This window comes from Beta vulgaris, chromosome 2, assembly GCF_026745355.1.
Source record: "Beta vulgaris subsp. vulgaris cultivar EL10 chromosome 2, EL10.2, whole genome shotgun sequence".
NCBI classification, from domain to species: Eukaryota; Viridiplantae; Streptophyta; class Magnoliopsida; order Caryophyllales; family Amaranthaceae; genus Beta; species Beta vulgaris.
In genome coordinates this window covers 55,568,930-55,593,437 of record NC_079203.1, presented here as the reverse complement: position 1 = coordinate 55,593,437, position 24,508 = coordinate 55,568,930, and the positions used below count along the sequence as shown (strand labels likewise).

Here is a 24,508-nt window from a genome sequence, read left to right as displayed (position 1 = left end):
TTAAGCTTACGGTAATGAAGAGGAGGGGGGGACCAAATAAGATTTTGGCCCGATCTATCTAACTTGATCATGGGCTTTTTAATGCTAGAGGTGGAAACAACACGCCATTGTTCTTTGTTTTCCCTTGGCATGGCAATTGGTCCAGGACCCTACTTAGATCCGCCCAGATCCTACCCCTAAATTAGGTTATGGATCTTAATCTTTTGGACCCTATGGATAAGGATAGGGTATGGGTCCTGAATCCTGATACTATCGGGTAAAGATAGGGTGAGGGTCCACTCCTCAAATATCCATACCCTATCCATGGACCCACACCAATTAAAATATATATTTTTATTTTTTTTAAAAATTAAAAAATATATATCCTTTCCGTAAAACTAAAACCCTCCCTCACCCAGGTGCCTTAGCTACAAATCGCAATCACGTCTCATCTTTCACTTTACTCTCACTCTCTGAGTCTCGCACTATCACATTGTCACTCTCTCGCGCTGCTCTCACCCTCTTTCTCTACTCTCAGTCTTTCACTATCACAATGTCACTCTATTTATATTTTGATATATGAGACTTTTGGGATGTGCAAAAACTATGTATTGCTATGGAATGTGAATATGTGATATTATGTAAGCTAATTACAAAATTAATATATAGAATTGTGCTTAACGATATTATATACATGTGAAAATGTTCTGTAGTGATGTATAAAGAGTAATAATGCAGACAAACAATGATAGAAAATTATGTATTCATAAACTATCACGAACCTGTATCAGCTAAATTAGATAGAATTTTACAAACACAAATCTCAATATATACTCTCTCTGTTACTTTTATCTCGTAAAAGATTTTCATTTTTCCCACGGTCTTATACTCTTATTTAATCATTAATATGTTTAGTTATGTTTTAGAATGGAAAAAATAATAATCTTCATTGACTATTCGTCACATTACTTGAGGCCTAGGGATAGCTTAATACTTAATTTCCAAAACATGGTTGATTATGATTTATGAAGGTCTACTTTCCAATTTCCATGTTGATTAAGATATATGAGTAATAATCTCCTACACAACTTTGGTGTAAAAGATACTGAAACCAGTTGATGGCATCATATGTCTTTGCGGCAACACTATTACAGTGTTGCATCAAACAGGCAGCCCAACTCTGTTTTTAGGGTGAAAGCAACACATCATTAGACGCATGGCCTGTTTTTTTGGGGGCAATGCATATGGAGTCATGCACAATTGTGAACGACTCTATTACAGTACACCTTCCACATCAATAAAGAAAAAGGAGGAAAAGATAAACTACAAAGGGAGTATTTGATTGCGTAAACAAAGGATCAAGTACAGTTATGCCATTGTTGCTATATCAATTAAACTTTATGTTATAATCAAAGATGTCTTGGCCTAATGGTTAAGATTAGGATGCTGTGAACGATAGGCCACATGTTCGAATCCCCCCTCTCCTTCTTTGCACTTTGTACTGCTCCGTGGCTCATATAGATAAGAAAAATAAATAATTGTTTCCTTCAATGTACTACATGGCTTGCACGAATCCGCTTTCTGCAAAATTATTTTTTCGTTATATTGCTAAATTTTTGTCATACGAGTTTTTTGTGGGTAATTTTGTGATTGCAATGATGAAGGTAATGCTAATCCTCTATTCTTATTAAATTTCAGCTAGATTCTATCAGAAAATAAAAATTGAGCTACCTAGAGTTTTCGTTATCTATGGCAAAGTTTAAGGAGAATAATTTGTGACTTGGGTTAATGAGAAACTGTTATACAATACAATTGAGGTGATCATAGGCCAAAATTGAGGCTTTTTTCGGGTCAAGGTATCAGGCAGGACTATTGCCTCACTTGCCTGTTATGGCTTTGCTATTTTCTAGCTTCTCTTTGGCTGTTTCATTGGCAGACAGTTCATTTGTTTTGCGATAATCAAGTGTCTTCAGACATGAGACATCGCTGGCCGCTGCCAATAATTCTTTTATGAGGGCACTCAACATATGAGATCGATTGCCATTTCACAAGACTAGTTGCCAGCATCATTGCGAAACGCAATGAGCTGATATATTTACCCAAGGCTTGGTTGCAATACGGTTTTGTTATCTCCTGTCCGAGCCAGGATTCCCTGATCTGCACTCTTTCGCTTGAGGGCGAGTATCTCCTGACTCGGCCTTGTGGCCGCTCAAGTTTCCGATCTTATCTTCTGATTTTCTACTTCATTTCTATATGTTTCCATTGTTTTACTAGGATTGCTTTGCTTTATACTGTCAGTGTAGTGCACAGTTCATAGCAGGATTCAAACAGAACAAACTTTTCTCCATATTCTATTTGCTTCCTCTGATAGAACAGTTCTAATACAGATAACACAAAATCTGGTCCTGCAAATTAACATTAGATAGAAAAAAATTCCAATATAGCTTAAAAGAGTCCTATGCTACACACAGCATGAGGACCAAATGCACTTCCAATTTTCCCACATCCACAACTAACCCAACATCAAATGTATATGTACCACAACTGAAGCATTTTCACAACTAAATATTGTCTGAATCAAACAAGAACTAGAGCTAGGCTTCGCCACGACAATGTTACAACTAGTATTCACTCATAAGATACAAAAAGAAACAATACTAATTACTGAGCTGCTTGTTGATCAAAGTATTGTATAAATACTTAATGGATCAGTGATGTGGTGGTGCTGGCGCGGCTGGAGGTGCTGGTGGTGGCTTGCACTGATAGCATTTAGCAAAAAGGCCAAAAGTATTAACTTGCCTAATGAAGTTCACCATGCTTGCCCACCCTCCAAATCCGAAACCCACAATAAATACCCAGACAACTATGAAAGTGTTGAAAACATATACTGCTGTCCAGTTTCGTAGGAAGAAGGGAGGTTTCTCTGCGGCATTCTGCATATTCTCAAATCGTTCAGATACTGCAGTTACTAGCAACTTATGCTTTACATACATATAGAAGAAGGCTATTTGTAATAATCTATGTACTCCCTCCGGTCTTTATTAGTTTACCCGTTTCTTTTGCACAAAGGAGAGCCTTACGCCTTTATCATTAAGTTCAACTCAATTCACCCTCAACATACATGCATAAAAACAACAAATGGCAAGGCTCTCACCAAAGCAAGGTTAGGGAAGAGCAAGCAAAAGGCTAACAATTGGATATGAGATGACAAATGATCAACTAATCATAGAATATCGCGTATTCTAACTAACTACATCTCTTAATCATATATACATGGATTCATTCAAAATTAAAAACTCTAGACGCTTCACATATTATAGTACTAAACCTAACATACTTATAATCGTCATATTATAAACCTAACATACATTATAATGATAGAAATCTCGTTAACATGTGTAGATTATAAGTTAAAGTATTAAGTGAACAACAGTTCTCCATTTAGCCTCACTCAGTCACTCGCTCTTATATTTGCGAGGCGAACTTGTCAACATTTGCATGCTAACTACTAACTACTACGTGACTAATATTTCCAAACTTGTACGTACCACTCCACCTCCATATATCAAAGAAACCGTTAGAACTCAGATCTAACAAAATAAGTTGGATAAAATTATCAAAAAATCGGTGACTGACAACTACACATGCAAGAAGGTCAAAAAGGACGAAATCTAGTTAGGGGAGTCTTCAAGAAAATCTAAGTTAGATAGGGTATTATTTTCCCTGACTTTTTTTATCTTGAAACTCTATAGGTCCCACAATTTTATTTCATTCATATGTCTTGTCAAAAAAGATAAAAATCCAGCCTTAAAGTTAGGCAAATCTAGTAGAAGTAAAACCAAATCTAATAACAACACTATAAGAGTACAAAAATCATTCAAATAGACGGTCTAATTTTAATATAAAAGTAGATCTACTCACTAAATAGATTAAATTAGTCATCGAAAGAAATTAACATATTCACTATTGAGCTAAATTGCTTTTTAATATTGGACTTACCATTACTTAATTTTAATTTAAAAGTATGCGATCTTTTACAAGACAAACTCATAAGAGTATTACCAGAAATCCAATAATTTGCAAAGGCAAAAAAAAGCAGAAGAAAGCAAATAAGAGATGGGTCCAGAAACTGTACCTTACGGGCCTGGGCCGATCTGTAAGTGAGCATGTGGGCCATAGTTGGTATAATGTAAACAGTGAAGCTGACTAAGAAGGCCCCAACAGTAGAGTTAATGGGCCCAAAGAAGGGAAATATGATTGCTAAGAACCATATTGGTATTACCACTGGTAATCTAGCTATTGCCCTTAAGCATAAACTCTTGGTGTCATGTACCCCCACCACTTTTTCCCACACAAAGTACAGAGGTGTGCACGCAAATCCAAATGTTATAAACTGTACATGACAAAAGGAAAAAAAAAAATCATCATTTATATTCCTCGAAACCGTGTCACACAATTTTAAAAAGTTGTTGTCGAACATAGAGTCCTTTCTGAAATAAGTGAAACACGTCTTCTTTTTTTATGTGAGATTTTTGTGATTAGTGTTTCACTTATATTTCAGAACGGAGAAAGTATCAAAATTACAGTAGAGAATTAAACCTGGTGAATGAGCATTAAGATAACGGCGGCATCACGGAAACGATTACGAGGGAGGAGAGAAAAGGCATTGGCATGAGTAAGGAGTTCATCACCAAAAGCCCAGTAGACAGCAGCAGCAGATGGGAGTGTAAGGGTGAAAACATAAAGAGTTGCAAGTAAATAAATGTACTTGAACTTCTGTGGTTTCCACATAGCATGCATAATTTCCCTGGTAAATATAAATAACATAGGAGAATTTTATCAATAAGGACCCACAATTGAATCATAGTGGATAATTTCAAACTATATGCGTTTTTTTTTTTTAAGGTAAGATGAAATCCCTCGCAAAGAAGGGGGGAATTGGGGATCCCTCATTGCAAGGGGTGAGACAAGATCCCTTGACCTCTGAGATCGGAGATTTCAGACTATATGAGTACCATACTATATATGAATATGAGTATATGTCAATTATTACAAGTATGGTAGACAGTAAGTAGAACCATCATTCCTTATGGAGTATGGACCAAAGCATGAAGCACAAGTATCTTGTCATCATGAAGTCTATCTTTTTCAAAAAAACATCAACATTATAACATTTCCTACTATAAAAAAAGAAAAAAAAAGGCTTATCTCCAACATAAAAGGGCATAGTCATTGATTTAGAATACTACATAAACCTAACTTGTTTACTCTTTACTCTTAGTACTTGTATTACAGCTCAGGAACCTCATATCAGGTTGTACTAGTACTATATCAAAACTCAACATGTCTATTGGATCTAAGTGTCCCTTATCTAAGGGCCCGTCCGACATATTTCATTATTTTTTTTCGTTTTTGAAAAATCATATAATACATTCTGTACGAGAAACTTTTTAAAAAAACTCATATCCAAATTATAATAATCATGTTTGTTTTGAAGACTGACAATCAAAAACGTGAAACTATGTATTTTACGTAAAATTGTTACAGTGGCAATTAAATCGACGGTGAGTTAAAATTTTTTAAGTGGCTCCTAGCCTCCTACATATATTGGATCCTATAATATACACTTACTATTACTTACTTTATCATTGCTCAATCCAAACAAATATGAGTCAAAACTTTATCCTCAACAAGGCAAAGCATGCAATAAAAAAAAAAGCCAACTTTTCCAAAAGTTCCCTTTAAACCTATAACTACTAGCTAACATGAGAAGTTTACTAGCCTAAACCAGCCAATAAAAAAAACCCATTTGTTAATGCACACAAATCACACCTATTGGTCTTTTGTTAGGTAAAAAGCCATTAAGCAAAAGATTTGGAACTAGCCAAATATCAAGAAATTAAATTAATTAACAAATCACTAATCATGTTTTAAGAAATATGAGAACCATTAGTGACTAATTAATGAGAAAAGTTTATATATTAAAAAAATAAAAATTGACTAAAAAAAAAAGAGAAAAAGAAAAGGTAATAAGCCATGCATGTATCCAACATAGTAATAATGTTTGTCTACCACAAAATCCCTAAAAACAGGGTAACAAAAGCTAATAAGAATAAAGTCATGATTTATATAATTAATCTAATGGAAGAGAAAAAAAGGTGAAAAATAAGAGGATTTGCACTTACACAGTAACAGCATGTCCACCAAAAGTGTAGAGGATATTGGTTGCTCCTGTGAAATAGAGCACCAACTTTTTTGGACCAGAGTGGATCACACCTGGTTTCTGTAACAAGGTGTTTTTGCACATTAAACTTTCAAATTTTCACTTTATTACATATATACTTCCTTCGTTTCGAAACAGTTACACCATTTATATAGTGTTTACTATTCATATCTTGCACTTTCATCGTCTTCGATGATTTATATTTTAGGAAAAACATAGTCATATGAGATCTTGTTAAATTATGTATATTATTTTAATATCAACTTTTTATAATTTTTACTTATTGATAATTAGAGATATTAATGTTTGAAATACTGAATTAACAGACGTGAAAACATAAAATGTTGCAACTATTTTTAAACGGAGGAAGTATATATAACTATCCAAGATAAATCTTCCTAAACAGACAAAAACTTACGCAATTTAGGGGGGTGTTATGTTGATGAATGATAGTATGATACTTTTGGGAAAACAGTGGTTTTGTACGGCACTCAATTTTATTTTTTTTGCATTTCTTGATTGGTTAACTTTAATATTTTGTCTTTTTTCAAACAAAAAAAACATGCAAGGGACAAAATTCATGTGACTACATACCTAAGGAGTAACATTTCGTACAAAATTAGATAAAAGTCGAATCTTTGTAAATGATAGAATAGGATATTGTACAAATATCTTATGTGTATAAAAAAAAAGTATATTTTGAACGTCGATTGTGAGAACACTTTAATGTAACTATAGTATGATTATAATTTACATGTAGTTTCTTTTACAAATGAGATCGAATATGTATAGATCGGTGTATTTGTTGACGCGAAATAAATATATTATAATTTGGACTATTAATGTCAATTTAAGAAAAAAAATTGTACAATAAGCAAAAATTCAATCCTTAAAAAAAGACAAAGTTGATTACCTGGCCATGAACAAGGGCACCAATGGTCAAATACCAAGCAGTGTAAGTGGTCATTCCAAGTCCAAGGAAGGACCAAATTCTATAATTGTGAAAGGAGGGTATAAACACTGTTGTGGCACAACATGCCCCAAATATGTATGTCCATGTCCTTTTGTCCAAATGATCATTTATGTAGTATATATTACTGCAATTAAAACCAGGAAAATATTATATTATGATCTCAAATTGAACTTGCATTAAAAAAATTGGCATGAAATAGCAATTCAATTTACTTCCTCCGTTCTGTTTTAAATGAAACGTTTGTTTTTTCACGAAACCCAACGTGCTTCTTTAATCATTAATTTCTTTAGTTGTGCGCATGTAAAAAATATAATTAAAAAAGTTATAATTTGATAGTATGCGTTGAGACGAATCTAACAAGATCTCACTTAACTATGTTTTTCTTTATATAATGATGATAAATTGGATTCAAAATTGATTAATAAATAGTGTCATTTCAGTCAATGTTTCATTTAAAATAGAACGGAAGAAGTATAAGAATTATGTACTTACTAAAAAAATAAAAGCAGTACTAATCTAACCTTGCACAAGCTATAAGTTGTATCACAGATCCAAAGAGTAAGAATGTGCAATTGAAACCCAATCCAAGTCCCTTCCAGACTGGCCCTAGCAGGCCATCTAACACCTCAAACCACTGCAAACCACACAAAATGTTACAATCTGAACAAGAGGCAATAATACAAGTCCCTATTTATTAGTATTAGCATCGAGAAACACATAAATGTAATAATGTAGACGTGATTCGATTTCGAGTTCTGAGAAGAAATATGAAGAATTTCCCAGCTAAACTACCGAGCATCGACACATAATAGTTATTTAGAGTAACTAGGAAAATAACTTTTAGTATATATTAAAAAAATTCATTTTGGTTTCTTTTAGTTGCAACATTTTGACTTTTACAAGTTTAAATGCAGATTTTTTTAATCATTGATATATTTAATTTTCTTTTGGTAAATTTTTTGATTGAATACTTTGAAATTATATATTGGCATAAACCCAACAACATTTTACATATTAATTTTTGTTTTTATACATTAGAAGAAGAAAAAATCAATCAAAGTTGATCTGAATTATAGAAAGGTCAAACTGATTTGCTTTATTTGGTACATGTAGACACAAGTCAAATTGTTGCCATGGAGTAATAATTAACAAAAGGAAGGAATATAATTTTAGAAAAAAAATGGAAAGGTATGCTCAATTTTAACTTTTTAGTAAGCATAAAGAAGAAATATAATCCAAAAGTCATGAGCGCATTATAAGACTATCACTCATTGTTAAAACAACTTTTGAAACTCGAGTAAACTTCTCTAATCAACATTAGCCTTATTTGTTCAAAAAGTAGTCTGATTCTCACCTAATCAGAGAATTAACATGTGACAAAGTTATTTTAAGTATTAACCATGAAAATGGAGATATTCATTTTTAGAGTATCTAAATAACATGTGAAATGAAATATCTATATAAATATATTAAAAGGCGTTTCTAGATAAGGAACAATGCCACGTGACGCTTTTCCTAGGAACGTTTACTTTATGTGATTCATGTATAAGAAAATTGCATAGTATAGGATTTGATCATGTGACCTCAAGTTCATATGTATTAAAGTTTTAATCACTAGACCAAATTGTATTTAATTTTAACATTTTAAAGTACAATATTAATAAAAGAAAATTTTCCTAACCCGAGGCATAGCATGAACCTGATAACTAGTTCTTATTCAAATAGTGTAATAGTACTTACTTTTAGAAAGTCACATAGAGGCGAAACAAATTTAAATCTCCTCCATTAGGCAAAGGACAAGACTAAACTTGATTAGCCTTATTGGAATTTACTACATGATCAAACCTAATCAGACTTGATCCGACCTAATCAGTTTTTATTGGACCTGAAATTTATATTTTTTAGGTGAAGAGACCGCACCCTAAATATATACATTATCTTAGCTCCTAATTGACACGATTTTCTTAAAAGGGGAGGGGTTGTTGTAAACATTTACATTTTTAATAACGGCTACTTAGTTCTTGAATTCATGGTCAAAATTATTCATTAAACAATCATTAGAAATATCCACGGGATGTTTTTAGCATAATTGTCTTGGACAAAACTTGTATAATTAACCAACAAAGCTTGAACTTAGTTTAATGATTTGCCATGATCATGGGTCCAGTCGTAGCAATAACAACAAAGGACAGAATAAAAGAAAAGGAGGACTTAGAATTATTAGGGAAATTCTATTATTTAGGGTACACAATTTATTAAAAAAAATCTTTAAAATATCTAGAAAGGATAATTATAATAGTTTGTCTTGTAAGAGACCGCCTACTTTTAAATTAAAATTAGGCAATGCTAAGCCCAATATTGAAGCCCAATAGTTACTAGGTTAATTTATTTCGGTCACTAGTTTAATCCATTTAGTTACTAGGTCTACTTTTATATTAAAATTAGACCGTCTCTTTTAATAATTTTTGTAATTATAATGACTTTAATGTTCCAACCACTCTTTTATTTGATTTATTCAAGGACTGTTCTTCACAAAAACTTGTAAGGAGGGGCCATTTCGATAAATTCATTTGACGTGGGATCTCATTAATTTCTCATCTCTATTTAGTGGAAAACAAGTTATTCATTTAGCCTATTTCTTTATGAAAAAAATATAAGAAGCATTGGTTATAATTTTACTTAGGTTTTCACAATAATTTCAAACATTTTGATTGGTCACATGATACTAAAATTAGCAACTTCTTTTTGCTAAAGTGTGATCTTCGTTCATTAAGAATTCGAAATTAGCATATGAAGATTGAAATATGATACACAATAGAGTTAGTCTTGTGAGAGACCGCCTATGAAATTAGGCAATGACAAACCCTATATTAAAAACAGATTTAGCCCAATAGTGACTAGTTTGATTTCTTTTCGTGACTAGTTTAATCCATTTGATAATTAGGTTTACTTTTATGTTAAAATTAGACCGTCTCTTTTAGTAGTTAACCAAAATGTACTCCCAATTCTTTTTATTAGAAGTTGCATATTTAATGATGTGAATTTTGAGACAGAAAATTGGTAAGAAAGGAAATATGATAGAGACCTGAATGACATGGTTCTTGAAGCTGGCACCTTCTTTCTCTCTTCTGCTTCTATACTCAACATAGAGCACACTGATAAGATAAGCTGTCCAACTTCCCAACAACCCATAAAACACTTGAAGTACTAGTCCTGATACCATCCCCATTTGTGAGAATGAGTATGGCAATGTCAATAACACTTGAGCCACCTTCAATATAAAAAAATTCGGAAAAAATTAGAGCACTTGTCTAGAAAACGGATATAAAATAAAACGGGTTGTACACGATCACATAATACTAAATAGAAATGAACGATCACACAAAAAAACACTTCTTAGTTAACCTAGTCGAACTAATTTAGGAATGTAAATGGATCGGGTTTGACCCATTGATTCAACATACTAATAATTACTCTTATAGATTCTCGTAATGTAGTGTATGCATTACTCACATAGTCGCATACATGTAATTTTTTGAGCCAACTTCAGTATAAAAAAATTCGGAAAAAATTAAAGCACCTATCTAGAAAACGGATATAAAATAAACGGATTGTACACGATCACATAATACTAAATAGAAATGAACGATCACACAAAAGAACACTTCGTAGTTAATCTAGTCGAACCAGTTTAGGAATGTAAATGGATCGGGTTTGACCATTAATTCAACATACTAATAATTACTCTATAGATTCTCGTAGTGTAGCGTATGCATTACTCACATACATGTAATTTTCTAGATCGAATCTTAGATTGTCTTTGTTTAAGGCCTTGAAGGGCAATAATGTAAGTATCTTCTAGTAAAATAAACTATACTTTTCATATTTTTATTTCAATTTGGTTTCTATGAGAAGAATAATATTGTCGGGCTGAAAATAGTTTTCCCAAGGTTCAAAAATAATTTTCCTTATTCATAAATTAAATGTAAATACACTTCTTCAACCACTTTCATGCCTCTAGTCTCTCTTTCTCTAAAATTCTAAAACTAATCATTTTGTTGAAATATATTTTCTTAATTCACATAAATATATTTCCCTCCTAACTTAACACACTCTTAAATAACGAAACGTATTATTCATTTAAATTTTTCCATATGCAATCAACTCACAGGATTTTTATCATATAACCGAGTGTATCATATTATATCATATTCATAGTACACTCAAGGCTTTTTTTTTTTGCTTATTGCTTATTTGAAACCCTCAAATCAACATAATCGCATAATAAGTAGAGTTTCAACCTAGCAAATGAACAAAAAATAATCTTGAGTGTACCATGCACATAATACACCCGAGAGTATCCCATTCATGTACACATAATGCTTGGTCCATCAATAATATACCACTTCTGTTTTTTAAGTTACAACGATTAGACATATTCTATTCACACTTTATGTCGTTGCAACTAAAAAACACAGAGGTGGTAGTTTGTATATAGCCACACTTTGAGAGCTACCTAAAATGACCTTATAAGCTACCAGGTTGACTTGTGTGAGGTTCCGATCTAATAAGACACCTATAGCGACAAGTTACAACGACTACTAATAAGAAGTAAAAACCTGATTGGAAGCGCAACTAAACCAAGCATCATAAGCAGAGCCACCATGCCATAGAAAGTTCTTAAAGCTTGATTTCTGATTTTCTTCCTCTATTCTTCCTACTACATTTTCTCTCTCCTCCACTCCTCCATCAATTATTTGATGATCATCTGTTTGATTCACCATTGATGCTGCTTCTACTTGCTTAACAACCTCTGTCATTTTAACTCACTCCTCCAAATTCAATTTTTCTTTCTTAAAACAAAAGAAAGTTTGTTTCAGAAATTCTTAAAAAAGTAACCTAAAAAAGAAGAAAATCAGTTACATAAACTGACAAAAATCAAACTCACGAGAATTATCTCTTAAAAAAAGATGCAAACTTTAAACAAGATTATGTTTCTGGGTAGAAAAATAAATACAAGGAAATTTATATTAGAAACTCAACTACCCAACAATTATTCTCGTTTATGATTAAATGAGAAAGAAAAAGGAAAATGACATAAACCCAGATGAAAAAAAACCCAAATGAAATTTATGGGTATGAAAAACTTCGAATAACAGTATATTTAGGATTGAAGTAAGGAGAGAGAGAGTGTGAGAAAGAGACAACTCGAAGTGGACAAATTATCTGATTTTATGAAAAAAGAAGAAAAAAAAAAGGAAGAGAGAGAATTTAGATTTAAGATTTATCTCTCTAATTAAAGTTAGGGTGTGTTTGGCAGGTGAAGAAGAAATGGGAAATTGGAGCTATGAATTCTGAATTTTCTCACTCTAATTTTTTACAGAAATTTCTGGGTTTCAATTCAGAGTTTAGTGTCTCTCAGAATTCAGAAAAAGAAAGCGGCTTCAGCAGAAGAAGGAGAAATAATCATGGGTTTTTAAGGAGTTTTTTTTTTTCTTTTTTAGTGGGGTAGTGTATGTTTTTTTTAGATTAAGAAAAAAGGAAAATTATACATAGACGAAGAGTTATGTATAAGGGGCTTAAAATGGAAATAAAATATTAAATCAAACATTTATTACCTCAGTTGATGTGAAAATGTGTCTTGAATTCTTAAACTGTTTCTATTAAAAAAAATGTATTTAATGCTTATATGTAACTCTAAGGGCAACCTATAACATTACCAAAAAAAAAAAAAAGCAAAAGCTAACAAGCGTTTATAAATTCTGGCATGCCAGATAAGATAATTAAAAATGAAAATATCAAATAAGTTTAGACATTTATTATATCGATTTAATGCATGATTTTGGAATTCAATCCGAGATTTATACCATTTTTAGAAATATATTTAGTACTTATCCAACTTCCCGACAGTCTATTAGCTTTTAGCAAGATCTTTAGAAAAAATATCGTTGAAAATATTGTTGTTTTTTGGTGGAAGATATAAAATTAGTGTCTTTATTTAAAATCGGCGTGAAAGGAGAGCAGATAAAATAGTGGGAGTTGGGCTGACAGCCTCCAATGGAAGAGAAGATTAAAAAGTCTACTATACTGCCTACACTCTTACTGGCTACTACTGGACTAAAGTAGTTACTACTACTACTACAAAGTAGGGAGTGCTGAGTATTTATTGTATAAGTAGGGATGGAGTTAGTTTCTGCTGCAGTTTGCTTTCATTACTGTGTTTTTTTTCTCTGATTTTATTACTATCAAGATTGAAGTCTGAAGATACTATCTTCTTCAATGTTACTACCTTGGTTATCTGTTTGTATTTATGTACCTCTCCTCCATTTCATATTGTACCTCAACTAGGGTCGTACTAGTTGCTGGGGAGCTCGTCGCGTTTAATGAGGGCGTTTTGGTCATTTTCGCAAAAAGTTTACTAGTGAAAGTGGTTTAAACGGAGGTGTAATTTTTTAGTTTCGGTTACTTCACTTTTAGTTAGAGATGTTAGTGAGACAGGTTTGATGGAGATCCGTCTAGCATTTGTCTAGATTAGGTGGAGATAGGGTGGAGGTTTTGTGGATGGTGGGGTAGGATCGAGATGAAAATTGTACTCATTGGTGAAGATGGGGGCGGATGTGGATTTTATATTGTGCTCGGTACTCGCCTTATCCTCATGTGCCCCATTTACATCTTTTTTTGTTGACATTGTGTACACCTAAACTTATGTTTCTTATCTTCATACCATGTATTCAATTTATTGCACAATTTGCATCGTCCTAATATAAGTAAGTCGAGCAGATAAATTGAAACATCAATGAATTAAGAGCTCAATTTTTCATAGAGAATGGAAGTCATTTCCATACAAAATGTTAAGAATGAAAAAATTATCACCTTAATTCGATAAAAGTATATTTCACCCTTTTCGATTGCTAGCAAAAGACTGTTTCTAAGGGCAATGGTTTAGGCAATAAGAGATATGTTATTGTCAAGGTTGAAAGTATTAGTTAGCTAGAGGTGATCAAGTTGAGTCCGCCCCCGCCCGAAAATGGACAGGTTCTGGGCAAGATTTTTCGTCCCGCGGTCGGACTCGATTCGACTCGGCCCGGGCAGATTTTTGGCAAAACATTGGGACGCGAGCAACCTATTGAAAAAGTAGGCCAAATTTCGTCCTAGCCTGAAATAAGCTTTATTTGGCGCGGATTTTTTGACCCGGCTCGCAACTTTGGCTCGAATTGGGCTACTTTTTTTTGCCAAAATCCGGCCCAACTCATGATCACCTCTAAAGCTGGCTATTACGATCATATCATTTTTAGTTTGTTGATGCCTTGAAGCCATAATAAAGTTTGATAGTTTAAGTTTAGGAGTGGAATAAGAAACATTAATAGTTTTAGAAGTGGGTTTCACATTGTGATGGGAGAGTAATAAGCCTGCGTCTTTGTAAAATCAACATTCGCTCGTTCATACGGTCTCATAATTATTGTAATATTTTCAAAAGGAATTATATCTTTCCTCCAAAATGTACTAATAGACCAAATTCACAATAATTTATTGTGCATCCAAACTGACATTATCAGACAAAAACTGACTATATTAGGAAAAAAACCCGATTATATCATACGAAAACTAACTATATATATTAAAATTTTGACTATAATACAAAAAGTGATTATGTAAAAGGTGATTATATCATATAAAAACTGACTATATCAAACGTAAACTAAGTATATTAAATAAAAGCTGACTATATCATATAATTTCCGATGCACAATAAATTATCGTAATCCCAGTTCATTGAAGTTTTTTCGCTCTCCCTATGAGGAGGGTTTAGACATTAGAGTATAACAAAGTGATGCTTGGCTAAGCTGAAGGAATTATAGTACTACATGAGTCTACAAGATATGAAGAGGGTTTAGAGATTACATTTGACTATGACTAAAGTTTTTATCTTCTCAATAAGTTGATAAAGAGTATCGTGTTCCATCCAAATAATTTCTTTCCTACATACAAAAGCAACCAAAACACGAGTCATGATTTCTATAGATTCACTATGAGTACTTGCCAAAATTCTGTCAATTTCAGCCATAAAATTTAATCATCACTCTTGATTAGTTCTTTTAATTACACGATGAGGGTTGTTATTCAGTGCTTTATTCTCTCTTTAAAAATTCACTTTAGCATATGACCATATCTTTGTTTCTTCTCTACTTCTTTGACCACCATAAACTTCGATGTTCAACAACTTAATTGGATAATCCGATTTTTTTAATTAATTAACAAAGTTTTGGTGGATAATACTAACTATTAGTATTATATAAAATCTATTCAAATCCAATTCCATCTTATCTGCATTAATGTCTGCCTTATGTAATTAGCTCCCTTAAAGGGGGAAAATTTTCTATTTGATATAAAGGAAAAAAAGTCAAATACTCTTTCTCCTTAACGTATGCTAACGTATGTCAATAAAACTTTACCTTTGTTTTTATCAAAACTCAAAAGTTATACCATTTCTGTTTAATATTATTTGCCGTGATTAGATATTTTTTAATCATACTTTATGTCAAATCGTTGCAAATAATATAAAACGGAAGTATTATTTAGAACGTTCGATTTGGTAAAATACAATTATCGGCAATTAGCTCAATATTTCGAATAGTTGATGCACCAATTATCAGTTGATATGTGAATATTGGTTTTGGAGTTGATTTTATCTAATGCCTCAACAGATTATTTCGAGCTAAAATTTAATTTACCTTAAAACTCAACTTATATTAAAAATTATACTTATTACGTACATATATTCTATAAATAGGTTTAGACTACTCACATTGAGTTTTTCAAAAGTATTGCGCATTATTTAAGTATAAGTTTTCATTTCATTTCTATAATATGAGAATATAGGTAAAACATATTTCAAGACTGCTCATGAACATTTTGAATCGAACTTTATTGTACTCGGCTCTAGAAAATTTTAAGTTGAGTTCGAATAGTTTGCGAACTAGTCGTTAGGCTCATTAATACCCCTTGTGTGGGATAAAGGCTCGGAGAGAAACTTTAAACTAACTTTGTCAAGTTAACATTGTTTTTTTTTTTTGTGAGGAAAAAGTTGACATAGTTTATAGTAGCATATTATAAAGTCTTACTAACCTCCACTCCACAAAAAAAATGCAAAATTTGAGTTTTTATGGGCTCCAATGTACAACTTTGACCATAAATATCTTTAATTACGTATTAATAAAAATTATCAAAAAAAATTATTTTAAAACTAAATATTAACATGAATATAATAAGATCTCACATGACCATATATATATATATATATATATAATATATATATATATATATATATATATATATATATATAGTGATGGGAATTTATAATCAATACTTTTTAAATTCGACTCTAAAAAATACAAATATTGCATTCTTGTTAGAACGGAGTAAGTATATCCCTAGAGATTTAAGTGACTCTAATTCCAAAAACAAATGATAATACTTCATCCGTTTCGTTTTAAATGCAATAAAGGGGTACTATTTATGAGATACAAAAAATTCATTTGTTGCATTTAAAACGAAACGGAAAAAGTAGTCACTAGCAAGCGGAAATTATATCGTCCTCCACCTAACAGGGATTGTGTCGTATCGCGTATGTGACCAGTTGATTCCTATATTAATAGACGAACAAAAAGTAGTTATTCATCATATTGGGGGTTTTAATGACAATCATATCTTTTAATTTACACTTGGATTTACTTATGTTAATGGAGTATTAAGTTTAGATTCTTTCTCTAAGTGGAATACATATTTTTCAATAATATCTGGAAGAACAAAAGATGAGGGTTTTGAGGAGTATATGCCTAGAAAATGTAGACATGACCCAAGGTTTTGTAGTGCGTAGCATGAAATAATAAAGGTATTCTTCTTAGTGATTGAGCATCATAACTTTTTTTCCCAAAGGAATATCATCAACTTTGCCATCAATCAATTAATAGGAGTTTAACTTTGGTGTTTAGTGGAAGATGTAATGATTAGTAGTAAGTAATATTGATGAATTACTAATAGTTTTTTTAGGCTCCATCCCATGAAATAGTTTGCACTGATTTATAGTCATAGAGGGACTTGGATTCCTATCACTACTTTTGTGAACCTGAAATTGAAATTACGCAAAAGCTAATAAGTGTTCTTGGAGTGTTAGATAAGGATGATTAGAGATGGTCAATCGTGCAGGCTAATCCAGCCCAACCCACCTCGTGGGCCGTATGGGTCAGGTCGGCAAAAAGCTCGGTCCAACCCAACTCTAACAGTGAAATTGGAGAATGGGTCGTGGGCCAGGTTTCTTGAGCCCAACCCACTAAAGCCCGCTACTAAAACCGCCAACCCGGACCATGAACCGGACCAGCCCAGTCCAAGTAAATATTGAACCAAATTGTGTATATTTTAATCATATTGTATATATTTTAATCAAATTGCACATATTATAATTTAATCAAATTTTAAAATAATGAAATTGTTCATTAATATTAATAATTGTATATATTTCAATTTATTTTAAAGATTTTATATAACAATTATGAATAATTTCAATGATTCAATAATTTTTTTAAAAAATTCTCATGTCGGCCCGCCAGCCCGGTCTAGCCCACCAGATTCACAAACCGCCAGATTCGCTTCTCGGACCGTGAAAGCCGCTAACAAATCGATGTGGGCCAAGATTTTTCAGCCTGCGAACCTGCCCGCCCAACCTATGAATTTTACAGTCCAGTCCTGGACCGTGAGATCTCAGCCCAGCTCGCACCAGTGACCATCACTAAATAAGATAACTAAAAATGAAAATATTAAATTAATCTAAACATTAATTATATCGATTGACTCATAATTTTGAAATTCATTCTAATATTTATACTATTTTTAAAAATATATTTAGTGCTTATGTTAACGCTCCGAGAATCCTAACCATTATTCCAATTTCTTGCATGTCCCTACGGAGTAGGTTAGTCAAGAATAATTAGGCTACTACTACACCCTCTCTCTTCTCTCTTTCTCACCTAACATATCTACATTCTACAGGGTTACGCTTACCAAATATTCCATTTACGATATTATTTCATGTTTATGTTTTACCTAATTTGTAATGTAGATGATTTGGGAGCACTAAATGATGAATCTAGTCGCACTAACTTAAGTCAATATAAATATAGTTACACAGTATGAGCTGAAGAACAAATGAAAAACTTACAGTAAGAGTAAGTTTATTATATATATTTACAGTAGATATTAAGACAAATCTAATAAAATTTTAAATGACTATGTTTTTCGTTATGTATAAATCACAAACTATGATCAAAGTAAAATTTGTGAATAACAAAAAAATGTCAAAGAGAAAGAATTTTTAGAAATCGGAGGTACGTATTACTAGGTTAATTAATCACATCTATAATATATCTCAAACAAGTCTACGATATATGAAAATTTTAGTAGTTAAACAACTCTTAATTGTTTTTAGTAGCTCTTAAAGTTGTACATTTTACCTTTGTTCAAATTGAATTTGAATCATGCTAATCTTAAAATTATATTTGTTTCAACATCACCCATTTTCAGGTTAGTTCTTCATAATACAACTTTATATTTACCTTTTTCGGTATTTGGCTAAGTAAAATAAAGCCTTGTTTGGTTGACAAAATAAATCATGAGAAGTGCAAATTCCTAGAAAGTAGAATTATATGAAGTTGTTTGGTTGGCAAAATCATGGGAATTTGCACTTCCTAGGAAGTTCTACTTCCTCCAAAATGGAAAAAATAACTTTCTAGGAAGTATGACTTCCTATATACAACTAAACGATGCCTAAGAGTTTGCCTTGTAAAACACCGCCTACTTTTAAATTAAAACTAGGCAATGGTAAGTCCATTATTATAAAGAGAATTAGTCCAATAGTGATTAGGTTAATGTCTTTTAGTAACTAATTTAATTCATTTAGTTACTAGATTTACTTTTATATTAAAATTTTAGTGCCTCTTTTAACATTTTTTGGTAAAATAATGTCTAGAAATTAACAGACAATCTTCTTGGTTGCTCGAATTAATCTCTAGTAACATGATTGCCAATGATACTGGGCGTGATTAGTTAGGCATTGGACCGTGCTTTTATTTGCCTCCCCTGCATCAATCCTTAACCTTTTCATTCTTTTTAAAACATAAACAATGGAGTAATAACAAAAAGGCTCAAATTAGTTTACTTATCTAAAATATTTTATGTTGATAGCTATAATAAGGGTGCTTAGGTGTTTTATGTTACACCATAACCTATTACTCCCTCCGTCCCATAATATAGTGCTTGTTTCTTTTTTCACGGTCTCCAAAACGTAACTTTGACCTTTAATATCTTCAATTCTTTATTAATAAAAAATATAAAAAGTCGATATTATGAAACTACACATTGAGACGAATCTAACAAGATCCTACATGAATATGTTTTTTTATATATATAAATGAGAATATTCGGTCAAAGATTTTAAAGTTTGACCACCAAAAATGAAATAGGCACTATATTATGGGACGGAGGGAGTATATAACAAAATTTCATACGTATATAACGACACATTCTCCAACAAAAATGAAATAGATTATACAAATAATATCATGAATCTAATGTCATTTTTGTCATTTGTTTCAATGGCATTTGAGTTTTTATATGCAAAAGAAGTGGTGGTTTTGGAATGTTATACTACAAGTTATAGTGTGATTGTTACTCACAATTATTTATGTTTAAAATAAAAACCAATTATTAAAATCATTATTCAAATCTTAAAATCTTACTATTTTACGATTCAAAATATGGTATACGATTCGATTCACAATTCTAGACGAATTTTATACATTTCTGTTGACTAGCGAAAAACTCGCAGATCTAAATCATGCTAACAAAACAAATAATAGATATATATTGTTAGTTATTGCCAAAATAGTAGGTTAACTATTTTTTTCAATTTGCAGGTCTTTCAACTTATAATTTTAGCATATTTAATAAAGATTGAGTTTAATATCTTAATTATACGTGTTTGTAGAATCTTATTCTACAATTCGATTATAAAGGTCGTTTCCGCTTCGGAAACTAGAATCTCGATTTTAACAATTTTGATAAAAACAGTTGAGTAATGAATACTCACCAAACAGCACAAGCACGGCGAATTTGATGATGTGGGGATGAGAAAGAGAAAAAAGATGGAGAAAAAAAACTAAGAAAAGGAAGAAAAAAGAAGGGATTAATTAATGAAATTCTATAATGCAGGCATTTCTCATACGCAGTCACGCAGGGACCATTTATAATCATTAGAAAAAGAAATAGAAAACAAAAAGCGCTTTTGGAAGACCATGTTTAGTAGTCTAATCTCATCTTAAATATTGGATACTCTATATCAGATAAGTTCACACACTAAAAAAAAAGGATCTTTTTTTTTGGTTACAAATGGAGATACTATAATTTAGAATTTGAGGAATGATTGACTGCTTAATGTGCAATAGTTCTTTGAAATGACATCACTATGCATAATTGTTTTAGGAGTCCGTCGTATTAGAAATTGCCTACTTTCAAATTAAAATTAGGCAATGGTAAATCTAATATTAAAAAAAAAAAAGTAGTCCAGTACGATTAAGTTAATTTCTTTCGGTGATTAATTTAATTCATTTAGTGACTAGATCTACTTTTATATTAAAATTAAACCGTCTTTTTTAATAATTTATATAGTTTTAGTAGCACATATCCTATTTATACTTTATTGGGTTAATGAGATGGACCAAATCATAGTTGGTGAGATTTTAGCTTAATTGTAAAGGTGAATCGAGGTATATGGACACTAAGCTCGAATCGACCTTTGAAGTTTTGAATTTTGATACACAATGTTGATGAGATTTGAAATATTATGTTTAAGTGATGTTGATGAGATTTTAACTTAATTGTAAAGTTGCTTGAATGGAAATTACAATAATGTCAACAAAGAGTGGAATTTTCGCACGCACTTTCTATGAAATTCTCTCCCATCAAAGAAGTGTTTTATTTACTTAATAGGTGAAATTTGAAGATGTTAAATGATAAAGGAAATAATTTACGTAATTTGAATATACAAGTTATGTTGACAAGAGATTATCACAATGATGGGTATTTGAATAGTAATTTTAGAAAGTACAATAGTGAAAAATATATAAAATAGTGTATAACAATACCTATGTCAACCTTAAAAAGTATAAGGCCCTGTTCTTTTATACTTATTTTGAGTTCAGTTCAGTTTAACTTACTGTTTTTTTTTTTTTGTTTTAAATATTACTATTATAATCGTTATTATTATTCATATTATTATTAATATTATAATTATTATTTTTATCATTATTTTTGTTATTATTATTATATTTTAGAATTAAAAGTATTTTTATTATTATCTACAACACCAACAACAACAATTCAATAAAAATAATAAATAATAATAATTAGTATTGATAGTATTATGTTAACAACTACTGATTATAATAAATTATTATATTTCTAGAAATTAATTATACAGTTCAGCTCATTTTAATTCAGTTTCTCTCTGTTTAAAAGAACAAGACTAACTCTTCTTAGCTAAACGTTTCGGCATGATAGTTCGAAAAATTACTAGAGTATCCCTATTCCCTAATTAATAACGAGTGATCTGCATTATAAGTTATAACTTTGTGTATCTTGTAAAAAGTAACATACCTAAATGTTTGGAATTGAAATCAACTTATTACCAAAACAACTTACTTAGATGAAAGAAGAAAATTAGGGAACTAACATTTACTAGAAGAAGACAAATGTGTTTCCAATAATAGAATATCCTAAACTTGTCACAAGATCTTAAAAATCTTGAACAAGCACTTTCATGACAATTGGCAAACCATTTTTTTGGCCCCCTTTCAGGAACCCGTGGAAAGATGAATTTCCTCTAGGCTGTCCTCGCAAAGGGCCACTCACCCAGAGGCCCAACAAGCCTCAAACCCCTCTCTTTCCAACAATATTGAAATTTTGCTTCCAACAAAATTTAAACCTCGATCTCTCATGTGAGAGATAGGAAACCATATCATCGAACCAATGAATAGACTGCTAAATGTACGAATCCTTTGTGTATATCAATGATAAGAAAGAGCGGGGTAAGCATGCATTACAAAAATACTAATGCTGGCATTGTTGTTACGTTGATAAAGATTAGGCAATTTGAGGCCCATAAACACATGAACCAAACTTATCATCAACCTCATTAGTCCAATCGAAGCATGACTGTATGCACAGCACTACTACAACTTTATTCTTCACCATCCAAACTCTTTGGTCTTTACTCATGGTAGTTGGATTTGGATGGGTAGTTAATAATGCACTACCCTAAATTCTTTATGAATTCTAGCTGTTACGGAGATTGCATGGACTGAGAAAGTATGACTGACCATATACGGCAAACAAGATCTTGCACGGACCCATGGACTAAGAAAATACAAGATATATATATCGTGTGGCGCTCGTTGTAACGATAGTAGAATTTGCATACGGAGTCGTAAGGACAGTCAAATAGATGAGATTCGATTCGATTTTATGAAGTATAGCACCAGCATCAAATCCTTTTGTTTTTCAATATTAAATTTTTTGATATAGTAATTTAATAATTTAATATACTTTTGGAGATTCCCACGAGAATTCTCTTTTATAGTGAGAACTGGACTTTTTGCTTTTTTTTTTTTTTTTTTTTTTTTTTTTTGCTTATTTTAAGTAACTTTTGCTCATTTTCTGAAGTCTTTGTATATATCATGTGTCAGTTGTTTAAGGAATATAGACACACTAGGTAATTTATACAGTACTTCCTTGCTAGCTCATATCTTTTTCTTTTTTTTTATAATTCCTTGCTAGCTCATATCTAGAGGTAGAAAAACACTAGATTTACTTATTTTCCAAAATTTGAAAAATAAATTGCTCATAAATTTTTAAAAGAAAATTAGATTGGTTAGAAAAATAAGTAAAGTTCATAAAGGTTAAATAAAGTTCAGATAAATCAAGATTGATTAATGAAAAGTACGTAAAATTCAGCAAAAATAAGTTGAATAGACCTGAAGGTTATATTACAAGGCGACGATTAGGTGGGTTGAAAATTGAAAGGACTTCCTTGCACTAGCAAAGTGAATTTTACATCACACGTGATGAGAAGCTAGAATCTTAAAGCAGAAGCAAATGGGGAAGTAAAAGCCTAAAAGAAGAGCATGTGAATTTAGGCATTATAATGGAATTTAACAGAAACGATTTAGATAGAGCACTATGACAGACACAATCAGCTCAAGTTTCCATTCGCAATCATTCTAGCACTATTATGTCTGCTTAGTGCAAAAAAATTTAGTTCAACATTTTCTAGTGCTAACAAATGTTGGACTTCAGAAAGAGAAACATACAACATTCAACGCAAAAGTCATATTTCAACTTTTATTATGATTTTGATTTTGTTCTTACTAGTTCTCTTTCCCTATTACTACCCAATAGAATAATACTGTTTTACATAAATTTAAAAGTTGCAAGACAAAATACTTCAGCATTTAAACAAAATCCTATCTTGAACTTTCATATATGATCTAGTTCAATGCATCTAGCATATAGCAATGCGAAAAAGAGTCTTTATGTTTACTATTGGAATTGAGCATCAGAATCAACTCACTTCAAGATCTAGTATTGCTAGCCTATTAGGGCTTGCGGTGAAGATAATGATACGACTTATCCTAATACGGGTGCACCGATGAGGATGGAGCATGCGTCGAGGATGCCATGGAGACAGTGGAAGTCATCGTTGTTTGATGGGAATCGGCAATACGAGCGGAAGCGAGGCAAGAAACGTGAATAGGGTTGAAAGATCAAATATTTCTTGCTCTTGATACCATGTGAAGATAATGATACAGCTTACCCTAATACGGATGCTTGGGACTCATATATATAGTATATTATACAAGAGTACAATTACAAGAATACCCTTAATATATCTCTATTACTTGCAATGAGAATGGACATTGGCGATGAATTCAGGATTATAGTTTGGGTTAGTAATCTCATCAATGTAGCCAACACATGTACCAATTGTTACCCAAGCTATCTAATGTCTCGTGGGTCATTTCTAAGAACATAGCAAAACTGACCTGAATCATACTCGATAACTCGAATGTAACCTAAATTAAGTAACTACGTTATAAATCGACCTCACCAAACGCAACCAGTAAATTTATTGACAATAGATCCAAAATTTGACAAGCTCAAGCCACACCCAATTACTCATCTCCCACCTCAATATGACCTAAACCAAACACAATGTAAAAGAGTCG

At 31.7% G+C, this 24,508-nt stretch overlaps 1 protein-coding gene across 1 annotated transcript; it reads right to left on the bottom strand.

Moving 5' to 3' along the window:
* Positions 1–2,379: 2,379 nt before the first annotated feature.
* LOC104903521 (auxin transporter-like protein 2) lies at positions 2,380–12,923 on the bottom strand. The gene is made up of 8 exons (XM_010691564.4): positions 11,795–12,923; positions 10,261–10,446; positions 7,697–7,809; positions 7,116–7,299; positions 6,165–6,262; positions 4,579–4,786; positions 4,115–4,372; positions 2,380–2,912 (listed from the first exon to the last, which is right to left on the bottom strand). The coding sequence occupies exons 1-8, from the start codon at positions 11,993–11,995 to the stop codon at positions 2,688–2,690; spliced, it is 1,473 nt and encodes a 490-aa protein (XP_010689866.1). The 5' UTR covers positions 11,996–12,923; the 3' UTR covers positions 2,380–2,687.
* Between the last annotated feature and the right edge of the window lie 11,585 nt (positions 12,924–24,508).

What these genes read in the sequence shown, in the direction of transcription:
- LOC104903521 (XM_010691564.4), bottom strand. Translation starts at nt 11,995, where the DNA reads ATGACAGAGGTTGTTAAGCAAGTAGAAGCAGCATCAATGGTGAATCAA. An exon ending in CAACTTATAGCTTGTGCAAG is followed by an intron (nt 7,300 to 7,696) that starts GTTAGATTAGTA and finishes TTTTAATTGCAG; the next exon opens with TAATATATACTACATAAATG. An exon ending in GTGCCCTTGTTCATGGCCAG is followed by an intron (nt 6,263 to 7,115) that starts GTAATCAACTTT and finishes ACCTTGTTACAG; the next exon opens with AAACCAGGTGTGATCCACTC.